This window comes from Tursiops truncatus, chromosome 5 (assembly GCF_011762595.2).
Source record: "Tursiops truncatus isolate mTurTru1 chromosome 5, mTurTru1.mat.Y, whole genome shotgun sequence".
Lineage (NCBI taxonomy): Eukaryota > Metazoa > Chordata > Mammalia > Artiodactyla > Delphinidae > Tursiops > Tursiops truncatus.
Window position 1 is genome coordinate 14,272,757 of NC_047038.1, and position 14,785 is coordinate 14,287,541.

At 34.8% G+C, this 14,785-nt stretch overlaps 1 protein-coding gene across 3 annotated transcripts in view; it reads right to left on the bottom strand.

Moving 5' to 3' along the window:
• Nucleotides 1-14,785, bottom strand: part of INTU (inturned planar cell polarity protein) — a 70,506-nt gene that overhangs the window by 32,307 nt on the left and 23,414 nt on the right. For all 3 annotated transcript variants that reach the window (XM_004319868.4, XM_033856699.2, XM_033856700.2), the window contains exons 4-5: nt 6,553-6,756; nt 2,087-2,205 (exon numbers count right to left, since the gene is read on the bottom strand). In XM_004319868.4, coding sequence (XP_004319916.2) covers nt 2,087-2,205; nt 6,553-6,756 — 323 coding nt within the window. The remainder of the gene's footprint in view (nt 1-2,086; nt 2,206-6,552; nt 6,757-14,785) is intronic.

Here is a 14,785-nt window from a genome sequence, read left to right on the forward strand (position 1 = left end):
AATTAAACATAATTTTTAAAAATTAAAAAAATATATATATATATTTAGTGTTTTCTTTGAAATTAAAATACACCCATCAGTCTTTATCTGTTGAGTCCTAGGATATAGTGTACTTCTATACTACAGTAGATAAGTGTGTGGGATTTTAAATATGAATTGCTAAATAGATTTTTTTAAAGGGATATTACTTCTGCCTTAATAAAGTTTTAAAAATGCATATACTTTTAGACAAATATTAGACTCCTTTATAGTCATAATTCATTTCACTATAGTTTCAAAACAGTGTATGCAACAAAAGATATGTTGCTACGGAATCCCTGAAATAATAATTATTTTCATATTCTTTCACAAAAAAGTTTTTCTCTCTATATTTACTGGTTTCCACATGTCTAACGCATATTTTAGCTAACAAGGTCTAAATATGAAGTAAAATTTCTATACTTTGGAGAAAAATAAAATAAAATCCACATGGGGAAACTTAAACACATTTTCTTACGAATAAGATTAAAAATGAGTCCTGCACCTTAGAAACATTATGCTAAGTGAAAGAAGCTAGTCACAAATAACGACATATTTCAATTCCATTCTTAGGAAATGTCCAGAATAGCGAAATCTATAGAGACAGAAAGTAGATTAGGGGTTGTTTAGGGCTTGGGGTGGGGTAGGTGCATTGATAGCTAAAAGGTACAGGCTTCCTCTTTGAGATAAAAAAATGTTCTAAAACTGACTCTGGTGATGGTTTCACATATCTTTGAATATACAAAAACCATTGAATTGTACACTTTAAGTGGGTGAATTGTATGATATATGAACTATATCTCAATAAAGCAATTTAAAAAAAAATGTAAAAGGCCTATCACGTGCTTTTATAAATATGAATTTATAGACTAAATGGAGCCTCGGTTACAAGTATTCTGAAATGAACTAATCTTTTCTATATACATTATACTAAAAATCCCAGAGTTAAACATCACTTTCATTTAGAAAAACAAGGAAATTCTTCCCGTTATCTTGCAGATCCCATCTATTAAAATCCTAGACAAGGACCTACTATATAGCACAAGGAACTACACTCAATATTTTGTAATTACCTATTATAGAGGGAAAAGAATCTGAAAAAGAATATATATATGTGTGTGTGTATAACTGAATCACTGTGCTGTATACCTGAAAATGACACGACATTGTAAGCCAACTATATACTTCAAAAAAAAAAAAAATCCTAGAGGTGTCATTTTAAGCAGAAGATGGGAAAAGAAAATTTAAAGCCTAGAAAATCCAATTTGATATTCTATCAATATTAAGGAGCTTTTAAACTTTGAGATAAACTTTTTTGGTAAAGTCTAAAATTGTTGAAATATTAAGGAAGAAAAATGGTTTATAATCTATAGATCTGTTTTATGAAATAAAGCAAAAACGAAACTCAGAAAACTTTGAGCCCCCTTTTTCCATAAGTTAACTATAATATTTCAAAGTCAAGACTTGATAAATCAACATGGAATGGGATGTGTGGCTCTATAATCGACTTTCAAAAGGTTATTTAACACCAGTTTGCTTATCCATCACTGAGTGAACTTGCACAGATACTGCCTTCTGAATACTCTTCCTAAAGTGTATGTGTATTGTGTGTTTTCTATCATTGTTCTAAGAACAGAACAAAATATTTTGAACTATATGAAAAATTCAGTATTCAGTCATCCTTACCAACCAGAAAGCTATTGTCAAGCAAGTTAATAATCAAGATAAAGTCATAAAAAAGCCCAAACTCATCATAATGCTGTGCTTAAGAGAGACTGCCTTCATGAAGAAAGTCTAAAGTAGAGTCATTAATCTAAGTTTGTTAAAGTCCAAAACATCCAGATCTACAGCTGTTCTCAGAACTTACATTTTAAATAGATGATTAGTAGAAATAACCTAGGTGAGAAACAAAATATCTGCAGACATCATTATCTGCCATATAAATATTTACATTATAGATACAAATATATTTGTATAATAGATACCTGTATTAGTATTTTGTTTGTCAGAATTAAGGTAAAGAACGTGGGAGAAAGAGAATTAAAGCTAAATAAAAATCAATTATTACCTAGTAACTTGTGTCCCAGTTACATTTTCCAACATGTCACAGAGTGTGAGAAATATCCCTCTCACACTTTTAAGTTTCTGAGATGCATCAGATACTGGATAATGATATAGGATTTCCTGCTGTTAAATAAAAAGAAATAGAAATGTCAATTCCCCCCAAATTTTCCAACCGTTATATTTTTCATGGCAAGTTCAGACTTCAAATTAAGGAAAAAATAAAAAGATTCCTTTCAGCTTCAGTGGGAGGTTTATTCAAACATAAGGAGAGGAGTATGCCTGGAATTTTTTTTTTTATATGCCTGGAATTTTAACACATTACCTAGTATTTAAAATACCACATTTGAAAATAAGTTAGAGACTGTCAAAATTAGTCATGATACATATGCTGAGTAGGATAGCGATTAGTTGGAATAATTACAACTAATTGCAAACAGTGTTTCAAACATTAATCTCCCTTTACAATAAATTAAAATATTTATATTTCGTTATATAGATATTCTTATCTCCTGTGGTTGCATATGCACACAGACACCAAATGTAAATTTTAGGAGTCTTTAAGATAAGCTTCATCTTTGGTGACACAATTAAATCTTTATTTAAACACAAGACAAGACTGCAATTAAACTTACAGAGTGAGAATACAAAATTAAATTAAAGTCATGCAGATAGGAAGAAAGAAGTATTATGATATTATAAAATCTTCTGTTTAAATTTGAAATCGTTTGCCCACCACAAATTAATCTGTATTCAAACTTTAAAAGAGAGACATTTTAAATTACGGAAAATACTAAATCCATAAGATTTTTCACAAAATGCTTAATAGTTTTCTATTTTCAAGAAGAGCATATTCCCAGGAAACACACAGTTTTTAAAAAATTTCATTTTTATAAATTGCAAAATCAAGATGTGCATTGCTAGTACTTTTACATGACGGACTGAATCATTCTCTGCCTCACTTTTTTGCTATTACTTAAAGCAACATGCTATTTTTCTCACAAGACAAACTAAAAGCAGGCAAAATTAAAATTTCTAGATAGAAACCATAGAGAATTCAGAGTAATTTCCAGTTATGCTACTTAATAACAATATTCCTAAATATTAACATAGCCATTATTGAAAGCCCAAACTCTTAAAATACTGTATCTTTTCTTTGGTTCTCTCTCTAAAGAGCATTCTACACTTTGCTTTGGTCTCTCTTTATACGAAATAATTATGTGACTTGGAGTCCATGCCTTCGCAACTTTTACATTAGGATAAAATATAAATAATGACAAACTGGACACATCTGTTTTTTATACTTATTAAGCACATTCAGTATATGAAAATTGCTATGGAATTATGTGGCCAAATACAGTCTGCCTAACAACTCAAAATTTCTGTAATAATGTAAAAATATTATAAAACATTTTATCTCTAGAAATTAACTCAAACACCAGTGAAGATCTTCTGTTATGTCTACTTAATAAATTTAAACCTTAACTGGTAAATAAACTTACTGTATTTAGCCAAATACCAAACACCACTTTAAACAAATAACTATATAGTCTTTGATTCATTTTTTAAAAAATGTCCAAATCTTGTAACTTGAAGAAAACAAGCTGTTATTAAATATGTAACTCACGTGAAAACAAAATGACCCTATGACATTTAATTGTAAAATAAGTAATACCAGAATACAAAGGTCATTTGAGAAAGTCTCTATTCCAACCTCTGCTGTGACCAGACCAGAAAGCCTCACAATTCAAGACCTGGCAAGCTCTACAGTTCCTAACCAATTTAATTAGCTGTATTTTAAAGCACTCGTTAGTAGCATGCATTTGCAGCCGTTTCCACTCTGTTCAGTAAGAATAAAAAGCCTCTCCTAATTACAGTGTTGATACAGGGCTGTCACAGACAGAAACCTGTTCACTAAAGAAATATCTACACATTTTCCCATGGAAAGAAAGGCAAGGATGACAAAAGGCCTCAGCACTATCCTACTCCAAGATGACCTTGAAAGATTCAGGATGCTACCATCCCAGAAATATGTTGTGTGTTCTATTTAATACATGGTTAAATTTCTTATTGTTCTAAAGATACAAAGGACTAGTAAAACGTGCAAGAAATTAGAATTATCAACTCTAGGTCTCCATGTATTTTTCAGAACACAGAAAATTATAAAAATATGTAGAAGTAAATCCCTTCCTTTCCAGTTCAATTATTGGCTAAATTTTGACATATGAAGAAACAACACAAGGAAATACACCCTTTGGATAAAATGGGTTTGGCATTGAGAGTATAGGCTGCAAGGATTTCAAAAGGAAAGAAATGTAAACTAGGTAAAAACTTTTTAGATCTCGCTTCTGCTCAAAGCATTATGGTAAACTAGATGCTCTGAGACCCTTGTGCTGTAAAGCAACTGGATTCATGGCCAAAACATACTTGTTAAACTGCTGGATATATAACAAGTAGAGAGGTTTCCAATGATATCTTCTCCATACCTTCCAATGACATCTTCTCCATACCTTTCCAACCCCCTTCCCCAGCACAGCAAAGCAAGCTGGGGCCTCAGCTGGGAGTGGTGAGTAGTGGGCAGAAGGACAGAGGCAGGTTGTCTTGAGGGCTGATACCTACAGTGTCTTCAGTCAGGACACTGAGCATTGGGCCAGTGGCTAGGTAGGTGAGCTGGGCCTAGGACCACTGCATTAAACCTAGACCCTTTAGTGAGGCTTAAGTGCTCCATGTCAGTGATAGAAGCAGAAGAAGCAAATTCTCTTTGAAGGAAGGCATTTCCCATTTAGAACCACAGGACTCCCAAAGATAAAATCAAGCAGTAAGTTTAGTCAATGATACCCAAGGAAATAACAAGGTAAGCCACAACAAGTCAGAGTCCCCATTAGCACTTAGAGATATTGGAATGGGAAGATATAGAATGAAGAAGAGCTACGTATGAGATGCTTAGAGAAATAATATATAGAATCACTAAGACAAGGAAACAACAAAAGACTACTAGGAATAGCATGGCAGATTTGCATGTAGATTAGTTAAAAACTTTTCAGGAACTTCTAAAAATAAAAACAGGAATATTTAAGCAAACAAACAAAAAAAACACTATGGAGAGGTTAAAAAATAGTTTGAACATACCAGAAGCAAGAAACTGAACAAAGAAAATAAAAGACAGATTCCTTAAAAGAAATGACCAACTGTAGACTTATTAACAGCAATCATAAGTCAGAAGACAAAGAAATACTACCTTCGAACAGATTAGAGAAAATAACTTTCTACCTAGTTGGCATAAGTAATGCTATGTGTTGACTTCATCTTCTTCCTGGCCACACAGGAAGACTATATTTCTCACCTTCTTGCACTGGGAGAGACTATATAACTAGTTCTAGGCATTGGAACATGAGCAGAAGTGATGTTCCTACTTTTAAGCTAGGCCTCTGAAATGTCCCATGTGATATTGCATGCTTTCTCTCTCCTCTTATTGGCCAACTAGATGGAAAAGATCCAAGAGAGGACTCTGAAGTGCTTGGGAATAATGGAACCACTGGATGAAGGGCTCAAATCATTGAGCCATTTGACCAGGAACATGTACATTGAAATGAGAAATAAATTTTTACTATTTTAAGCCACTGAGAAATTAGGATTGTTTGTTATAGCGACTGGCCTATTCTCACAATGTATAATTATAAAGCTACCTTTCAAGAAGAGGTGAAAAAGACATCATCAAATAAATAACAACAAAAAGAAATTATCACCAACAGATTTTCATTAAAAAGAGATGCCTAAAGTATATGTTTTAGGAAGAAGAAAAATGATCAAATAAGGTCAGCCTGAGATTTAAGAATAGTGAATAAAGGAAATGGCAAGCATATATGTAAATTTAAAGATGACTCATCTGTACAAAATACGATGTACAAAATATGCATTTTATCATATATAGTTTATATATTTTATAATGTATAAAATATGATAATAATAAGTAGTAGTACTAATAGTATAATTATGCCCAACTTGTGGAATTTAAAAAAATGATAGCACTGAAAGATTGACGACAATAGCATGTAGGTGAAGAGGGGAAAATTGGAGTTAAGGTGTACTAAGGGTCTTGAATTATTTTGAAAAGGGGTTAAGATATTATTTAACTTTAGAATCTGTTAAGAGAAATATAAAATTTTTAGAGTAATCACAAGAAAATAGAAATAAGAATATACAGCAAGAATAATAATGATACAAGCAACCAAGTTTAGTTTAAAAAATATCATGGAAAAAGCAATTCAAATAGAAATTTTTAAAGAAGGTAGAAGAAACAAATTCAAATATTTCAGTAATCTCTATAAATGGACCCACTGAGCTTGTCAATTTGAAGACTGCTGTGTGTAAGAGACATACCAAAAACCTAAGACACAGAATGACTGAGAATCATTTGGAAGACTATAAAAAGGTCCTTACTATTTTCCTTTGCACTTTTGAGAAGACACTCACCTCTTCCTTTGATGTTTCCGAGTCGAGCTGTAGTGTGAGATACATAACGATGTGAGGAGTGTTTAGAATATTCTGCTGGGTATCTTTGTCCTCATCCCCCCATGGAAGTTTGATTAAATCACTTGTGTTTGACTGCGCCTTTTTCTGTCTTGGTTGAGTTGTTTGCTTTTTCACAGCATATGCATTTTCGAATGTCAGTTTCACCTTTAAAAAATTAAAATGTGTTGATTTTTCAACAAGGGAAAATCAGCTGTGGTTTTCACAAAGGATCTGTACATGCACATTCACTCAGGTACGCACAGTATGCATAAAAATCATTCTAGAGTATGGGCTCCTTGATGGCTGGGACTGTGTATTCTATTTATATTTGTATCTCCAGGTCCTAGGACAGTATCTGGCACATATTATTACAAATATTTATTAAGAATATATAATTCTCTATATATAAGTTCATTAGTTTAAACTTAATCATTTTATTCCAAGTACTGACAACAAATACAAGAAATGCCATGGAAAAACAAAAATTAGTATGATCTGATAGCGTAATAGAGAGTAACATTACATTAAGAATGGTAATAGCACTGACTCATCTGGGGAAGGTAAAAGGAAGAGATTCAGGATTAAAAGCAACCTCTTATAACCAGAATTAGCTCTCCTTTCAAGTGAGGTGATATTCAAATATTCTTCTCTTAGACACTCTTTGTGGTCTTTTAAAATAAAGGCTAAGGACAGTAAAAACCATCAACATGCCAGATCTTGAACCATGACCCCAAGAAGACTATCTATCAGTTTTGTCAAGATAGTTTTAATTTCATGGCCTGATGTCAAACAAGATTGGTAAGAGTCCAGAATGTGGCCATTTTCCAGTTGTTGAAAGATAGCTTCCACTTCTCAATTAACTTTCCTTGAAAAAGGAGATATGTGTCTAGATGCCAGCTGGCCAAAGATAACTTGCTTACTTCAAAGAAGCACCAGTGTGTATCTTGACTAAAAGAACTTTTCACTAAATATAGTTAATTTTGTGTAGCAAGGACATCATCACAAGCTATATAGGCACAAAATGTTCCTAATGTTTAAAGTCTTATCAGAATACAGATAAGTAAGACAGGACATTCTAACTGTAACAACCTATAAAATTTTAAATTTAGACATTAAAGTGCAATGACTCCTTTAATTAGATTAAATTTTAAAAGTCAAAAAATAAATTCATGCTTGATCAAGAATAAAGAAGTCTGGTCAATATAGGATATTAAATCATCACACTGTACAACCTAAACATATATGATTTTTATTTGTCAATCATACCTCAAAAAACTGGGGGAAAAAGGAAATGTCAATATTTAAAAGAAGATAAAATTGTTTGTATGCAGTAAGTTGCATTTTGAGAGGAAACATTTAAAAATTATTATGAAGACAATAATAAACAATACCTATTTTTAATAATTTATTAAAAGAGGTACTATTTTCAAGGCCAACTTTAACTATATGATAAATATGAATATATTACTACTATCACTCCTTTAAAAAATGAGCCATACATATTTATCAAAAATGTTAAGGATATTATTTTTTAAAATTAATTCATAATCCCATCAGCCCATCTCACTATTGTTAGTATTATACTGTAAAATAAATCTATCCTGATGAATAAAAGCTTTCAAATGAAGAAATATCTAGATATACTTTTTTTGGTTGGCAAAGAGTGACTATTTATGGTTGTATTCAATTTTGCTTATATGTAGCTGTCTGGCGCTTCAGAGGCACTAAGTTATCTTTGTCTACCTAAGTGAATTTAGTTAAATAAACATATTTTCTAAAATAAGTTTCTCGGACTTCCCTGGTGGTCCAGCGGTTAAGAATTCATGCTCCCAATGCAGGAGGCCCAGGTTCAATCCCTGGTCAGGGAACTAGATCCCACATGCAGCAACTAAGAGCCTGCATGCTGAAACTAGAAGATCCCGCATATCAACTAAAGATTCGGCATATCAAGTAAAGATTCCACACGTCGCAACTAAAGATCCTGCGTGCTGCAACTAAGACCTGGCGTGGCCAGATAAATAAATAATTTTAAAAAATAAGTTTCAGATTTTATTTTATTAACAAGTAGAAAAGAGACATGAGGTCTAAATTCATCAATATATATATATTCAGAGTTAAGATGAACCAGGTCATGACTAGAGAGTAGGAAGGGAGAAGTTCCTCATGAAATTTTTCTGAGGCCAAACGATCATGTTTCTTTACAAAACATTTAATATTCCAAATGGAAAAGATCAACCTTTACTAATTTTTAATGTTTTCTGTAAACTTGATGTTGAAAAATGGGCCCTTGGTATTATTAGAACACTGTATCTAAAAAGGCTAATAGAACACTAGTATATTTGGGGGGAAAATATTAAGTAAGCTAAACAAAAACATAAAAAGTTAGAGATCCTATATGAGAACAATCAAGAGTTATCTGAGGAAAATTAATATAAGAATAAGGTGAGGAGAGATGAAGAGACACTGTTTCCAACATAATCTTAGAAATATGTGAAAAAGAATATCTGGTGTGAGGTTTTGACCCAAACAAGCAACATGGAAGCATTATATGGCCTGAAAGACTATGTTCTGAGGATGGCATCTGTTCTAGTGGGTAATGCTCAATATATGTATACATAAGTAAAAATATAAGCATAAGCATAAATATATTAAATCCTTGAACAAGGATCCAATGAAGTAAAAATGGCTTGGAGCTCAGGGGGTTCTTTCATTTGAGAAGGAGGATTTAGGAGTGTCCAAAATAAAATATATGGGAGTCTTTGACGGTGTTCCTTGGGAATGTGAGAAATCTTTCAAATTGGGGGAAATCCCGAGTGCAGACTTTGTACCAATATAGAGGGGAGCTTTGAAGATTGTCCCCAGCACTGGGCTTTGGGGAGGAACTAGGTATATGAATGGAGTGGAGGGTGAGAAATCTGACTGTAGGAAGCAGGAGATGAGCGACATCCTAGGGGAGCAGGTGTCACAGAGGCGGGCTGCGTCGGCTGGAACGTCTGTGAGAGCTGTGCGCCCCAGTGGTCCTCAGAGAAAGAAATAGGTGTCCGAAGAGACAGAAGGGAGGGCATCTTCTCCAGTTGAGATTCTTGTGGGTGGAGAGGTCAAAAGATAGGGTATGACTCACCAAGAGTGACAAAAGGAAATGAGTTGGTAGACTTAAAATAAAAATTTACCAATTTTACTTTAGGCAGCAACGGCAACCTAAAATTTAAGAGTGGTTTGCTATGCTTGGTGAAGAACGACACACTTGAAAACTAACTTTAATGCTACACTTGGCAAACATCAGAACTTCTTTTCTGTGGGGCAAGAACCTTTTCCCCTCAGCATGACAAAAACTCAAACAAATACACAAACTACAGAACCATCCATTAACATTCTTTAAGGAACTATCTTAGCCACCATTCTTCTGATTTAAGTAAAGTTGGCTCCATAATGCAAAGATAACTACACTTTAACAAGACATTCTGAAATGCTTACATGTTAAGTAGCTATAAATGTCAGGAAATCTGGTTGTCTTGATAAAATGATAAATGGGTAAGACAGACAACCAAATTAAGAGTTAAGTGCCATTTTTAAAAAGGGGTTGATATATGTAAATATTAAGGATACTATGCGTTTTATAGGAAAAAACTTTTATTAAGAAGCATCTGATATAAGATAGTTTATAGCTTCTTATAAAAAAAGGTTTTTATAAGAGTTCATATGAAGGTTCTTATAAAGAGGGTTTTTCTGTTGGGTTTATATGAGGCTTCTTATAAAAAGTGTTTTCTGTTGTTCCTCCATGGACATTAACTGGTGACAAGTTTCATCATCTCCTGTCTCCCTCAAAAGGTTTTCTTATTTGTGCAATTTTCCCATCCTTTCTTTCCTCGGTCCCCCACCCCCGCCCCGGCCCCTCAGTTCAGGAGCTGATATGTCTTACCTCAGGTCCAAGGATATGCTCTCTATAACTCACCACTTCCAAAATCTTGTTGCTTTAAATATATCCTCTCTCTACTCCCACCTCCAACCCACCCCACATGACAAGCAATGTCTCTTCAGCCTCTGCCAAACCAACCAACCGACCCTTTTTCTCCATTAGCTACCATGCCATCCTCTTCACACATGGGACCTGGGGAGGCTGTCAGAATCTGAAGCAGCTCCAGAGCCAGACCACACTCTCACTTCGGCCCCATGGTCTGCACTCTCTCTCACAACTTCTTCGTTGCTCTCCATGTGTCTGATCTTTTCTCCTTTCTGGCAGATGCTCTGAATATTCCTTAGTCAAAACTCTGAAGGAATTGAGTCTACGTGGCTCAGCAAATTCTCTCTCTTCCATCCTCCTCTTTCGGGTGATCTCACAAGATTACTCAAGACAAAACTTGGAAGGCATCTTGGACTCCGCTCTCTCCTGCAGGAAGTACTGTCCTCTTTACTTCCCACGTACTTGAAATCTAATCTACTCCTTTTCCTCCACATCCACAGCCAAGGCCTTTGGTCAGGCCTTCACCCCTTCTCTTCTGAACTACTGGAAAGCTGACCACCTGGTTTCCCAACCTCCACTCCCACCCAGAGGGATACATTCCTAAATGCAAATCTGGTCACATCAGTCTTCTTCTTTAAAACACTGACATAGCTGGTGACTTCTGGGTTCTGAGAATTAAAAAAACACTTACAAATACTTTTTTAAAAAATTTGCCTATTTCCTAATCTTTCCACAATATATATGAGCACCACTTTTTGTGGAACAAAGAAATAATAAAAGTTAAAATATCCTACTCAAGTGTCATCTCCTTTAAGAAGCCTTTTCTCCTCTCTCTTAGGCCTAAGAAGTACTTGAAAGCTGAGAGTCTAAGATGAATGTTCTGCAGGCTGATCTCCCAGAAAAGGAGTTGGCTTCCTCCAAAGTTCCAGGAAACACGGTGATGGCCCAGGGCTTAATGCAATCAATCCCGGTCAACTGCAATGTTTGGACCCAAGTTTCCTGATCAAGCCAGGGGAGGGGATGGCATAACTGCATCATTATGTGCTTGTTGAATAAATGAGTGAATAGAGCTGTGACAACAGGCCAAGGTCACAAAAGTCAGTAATTAGAAAAGTACTTGCACCTTTGTTCTTGTCATTTTGAATTTTTAAAACATTTTTTTTTAAACCCACAACTTTTTATTCAAAAAATGTTAAACCTACGGAAAGTTGCAAGAAGTGTACGATTATGCATATATTTCTCACGCAGTTTCAGCAATTTTTAACATTTTGCCACATTTGCTTCCTCCCACTCTTCTCGCTTGTGTGACTCCCCTCTCCTTCCATCCTCACCCTCTCTCTCTATTTAAAAAAAATTTTTGCCTGAACTACCTGAGAATTATTTGCAGCTATTTTAATGCTTCATTGCTAAGTACTTTAGTCCATGTCTCCTAAGGATACAAAACCAAATACAATTATGATACTTAAGAATTTTAATATTAAACACAATACTATTCTCTAGTAAAGGCTGTATTCAAATTTCCCCAAATATCCCAATACAGCTGTTCCTAACTGCACTACAGGATCAATAAAGGATTAGTCACTGCATTTGGTTGTATGTTAGTTCAGTCTGTCTTAGTCTAAAACAGTTGTCCAGCCTTTTTTTCTTTCATGACATTAACATTTTTGAAGAATCTAAGATAATTGTTTTGCAGAATCTTAAAACCTGGCTTCAAAAGAAATGATTTGGGCTCTTTGTGCCTCATGTAGTATATAGGCTTTGCCTCTGGATTTCATCCTGGTGTTCTGAAACTATTTATAACAGAACTTATTTAAAATTCAAACACAGAACTGTAGAGTTGGAATGGGGCTCAGAGATTTATTCTCTCAAATCCCTCTGATTATAAATGAGGAAACTGAAACCCAGAAGAGTTTGGAAACTTGCTCAGAGCGAGGTTTAAAATAGAGATCTGCCCTCCTTCTCCTCAGTGACCTTTCTACCACATTATACTCTCCTCCAGGGCATCTTCTGTTGGATGACAAGAAGGCTTTCAGGCTATTTTTATACTCTAAGTTTAAAATGTTACTGTTGGCTATTTCCAAATTTAAATGTTAAGTCTGCTAAGGTATTCTTTATAAACCAGCATTCCTCTCCCCTTATTGCTTGCATAAGGGTTTCAAATGCCATAGACACAAACCAGGTAGAACAGCTTTTTCTGAGACAAGTCCACTGCAGTTAGTTCTGGCCCAACAAGAACAAGGGGATGCAGACACAAAGATCCACCCAGGTTGTGTGTGAAATGGGAGTATCACGCTCTGGAGTCAGTTTCAGTTCTAGCTCTGAGTTATTAATTCTGCACTCTTGGACAAATCATTAACTCTCTCTCAGATTTTTTTTTCTCATGTATAAAACAGGAATACAAATGATCAGATTCTTACAGACTGTTATGGGGAACAAATGAAATTATCAAAGGGAATGCTATTAGCAAAGCACTGACACACTTGATGGCACATACAAACACTAGTTCCCTTCCCAATTCTCAGGTTGTATATAGTCAAAATCCCCTTGAAATTGCAGTAGGAAGGCAAGGCCGTGCTGGAGTACAACATACTCTCTCAATAGGCTAATTCCAACTCACAACAGTTTTTCTTCTGTCTTTAAAACAAATTGCTGTTTCCTCATTTCTGCACAAGATGTAAGAATTGGCACTTAAGAGCCATGTTGTTAAAAAATATATAAAATAAACATAAATATATATACAAATACATATATTTGTGTGTGTGTGTGTGTGTGTGTGTGTATATGTTTAAGCACAGAACCACATTTAATGCAGTTGTAAGGCAAACCAGGCAGACAGCAGATACACTGCTATTTCACGCTTAATGAGGACATGGAAGTGGTGGATGAAATTGGTCCAAAAATATTTAAATCATTATTTCTTTTTCTTCTTTTTCTGCCAAGGGTGCATAGCTGAATTTAAAAATGTTAATTAAATATAAGTATAATGTGACTCCACTGGAAACATAATTCTTTTTTTGAAGACAGAACAGATGTGGTTGAACTTTGGTAGTACTGACAGGACACCTGCCACTGACATAGGCAAGAAAGGAGGAGCCCTCACTTGGGGCTGATACGCAGCCAGTTTACTTGGGTGACACTGTTTCAGTCATTAAAATACTGTGATTCTTCATTACTGACTGGCAAGCAGCTGCTGTCTGGACCCCTTAAGGTGCCCTAGTACCTTGGCCCACCCCTGTTCCTCCCCTCATCTAGCAACTAAAGGGGATACCAGCACACCCTACTGAAGCACTATGTCCGCCTGATTGCTATTATTTCACACAGCACCCCACCTCTATCCCCATCTCTCTATCCACTCCTAGACATTGCTAGTCACTGGCTACCATAGTTATTCTAGCACTTTCATTTTGCATTTCTGAAGATAGCTAAATTTACAGAGCATCTGTGTGTGTGTGTGTGTGTGTGTTAAGAGAAGGAAGTAAACATAACAGGAGTCTTTTTTCTTAGAAAACAAGAAATTTCATAATGGGTCGTATTATTTCAGAATCTCAAATCAGATGCAGATATGATTCTGATTTATCAGGCATTCTGTTCTTCATCCTGATCAATCTGAAACTTGCTTCATCCTCTCACTGCCTGATGGAGTCTCTAACCTGTCTAAAACATATCACCGTCCCTATCCCTCGAAAGAGAGAAAGCCAATTCCTGATGATAACAAGAGCAGAACATTCTTAAACAGGAGGTATAGCATTTTAAAAATACATCTAATCGAGGATGGATCTAGAGACTGTCATACAGAGTGAAGTAAGTCAGAAAGAGAAAAACAAATATCGTATACTAACGCATGTACGTGAAACCTAGAAAAATGGTACAGATGAACCGGTTTGCAGGGCAGAAGTTGAGACACAGATGTAGAGAACAAACGTATGGAAACTGAGGGGGGAAAGCGGCAGGGGGTGGTGGGGGTGGGGTGATGAATTGGGAGATTGGGATTGACATGTATACACTGATGTGTATAAAACTGATGACTAATAAGAACCTGCTGTGTAAAAAATAAAATAAAATTAAATTTAAAAAACAAAACTAAAAAAGAAAAAATACATCTAATGACATAAAAATGTCATCTGTAATACAAAATGTCAATGCTTAGAGAATCAAAATAACTTATTATGAAAGAGATTTGTTTTTACCTACAAGGAATGAAAAATAATTCATTAAGCTAAAAGCTCAGGAGTA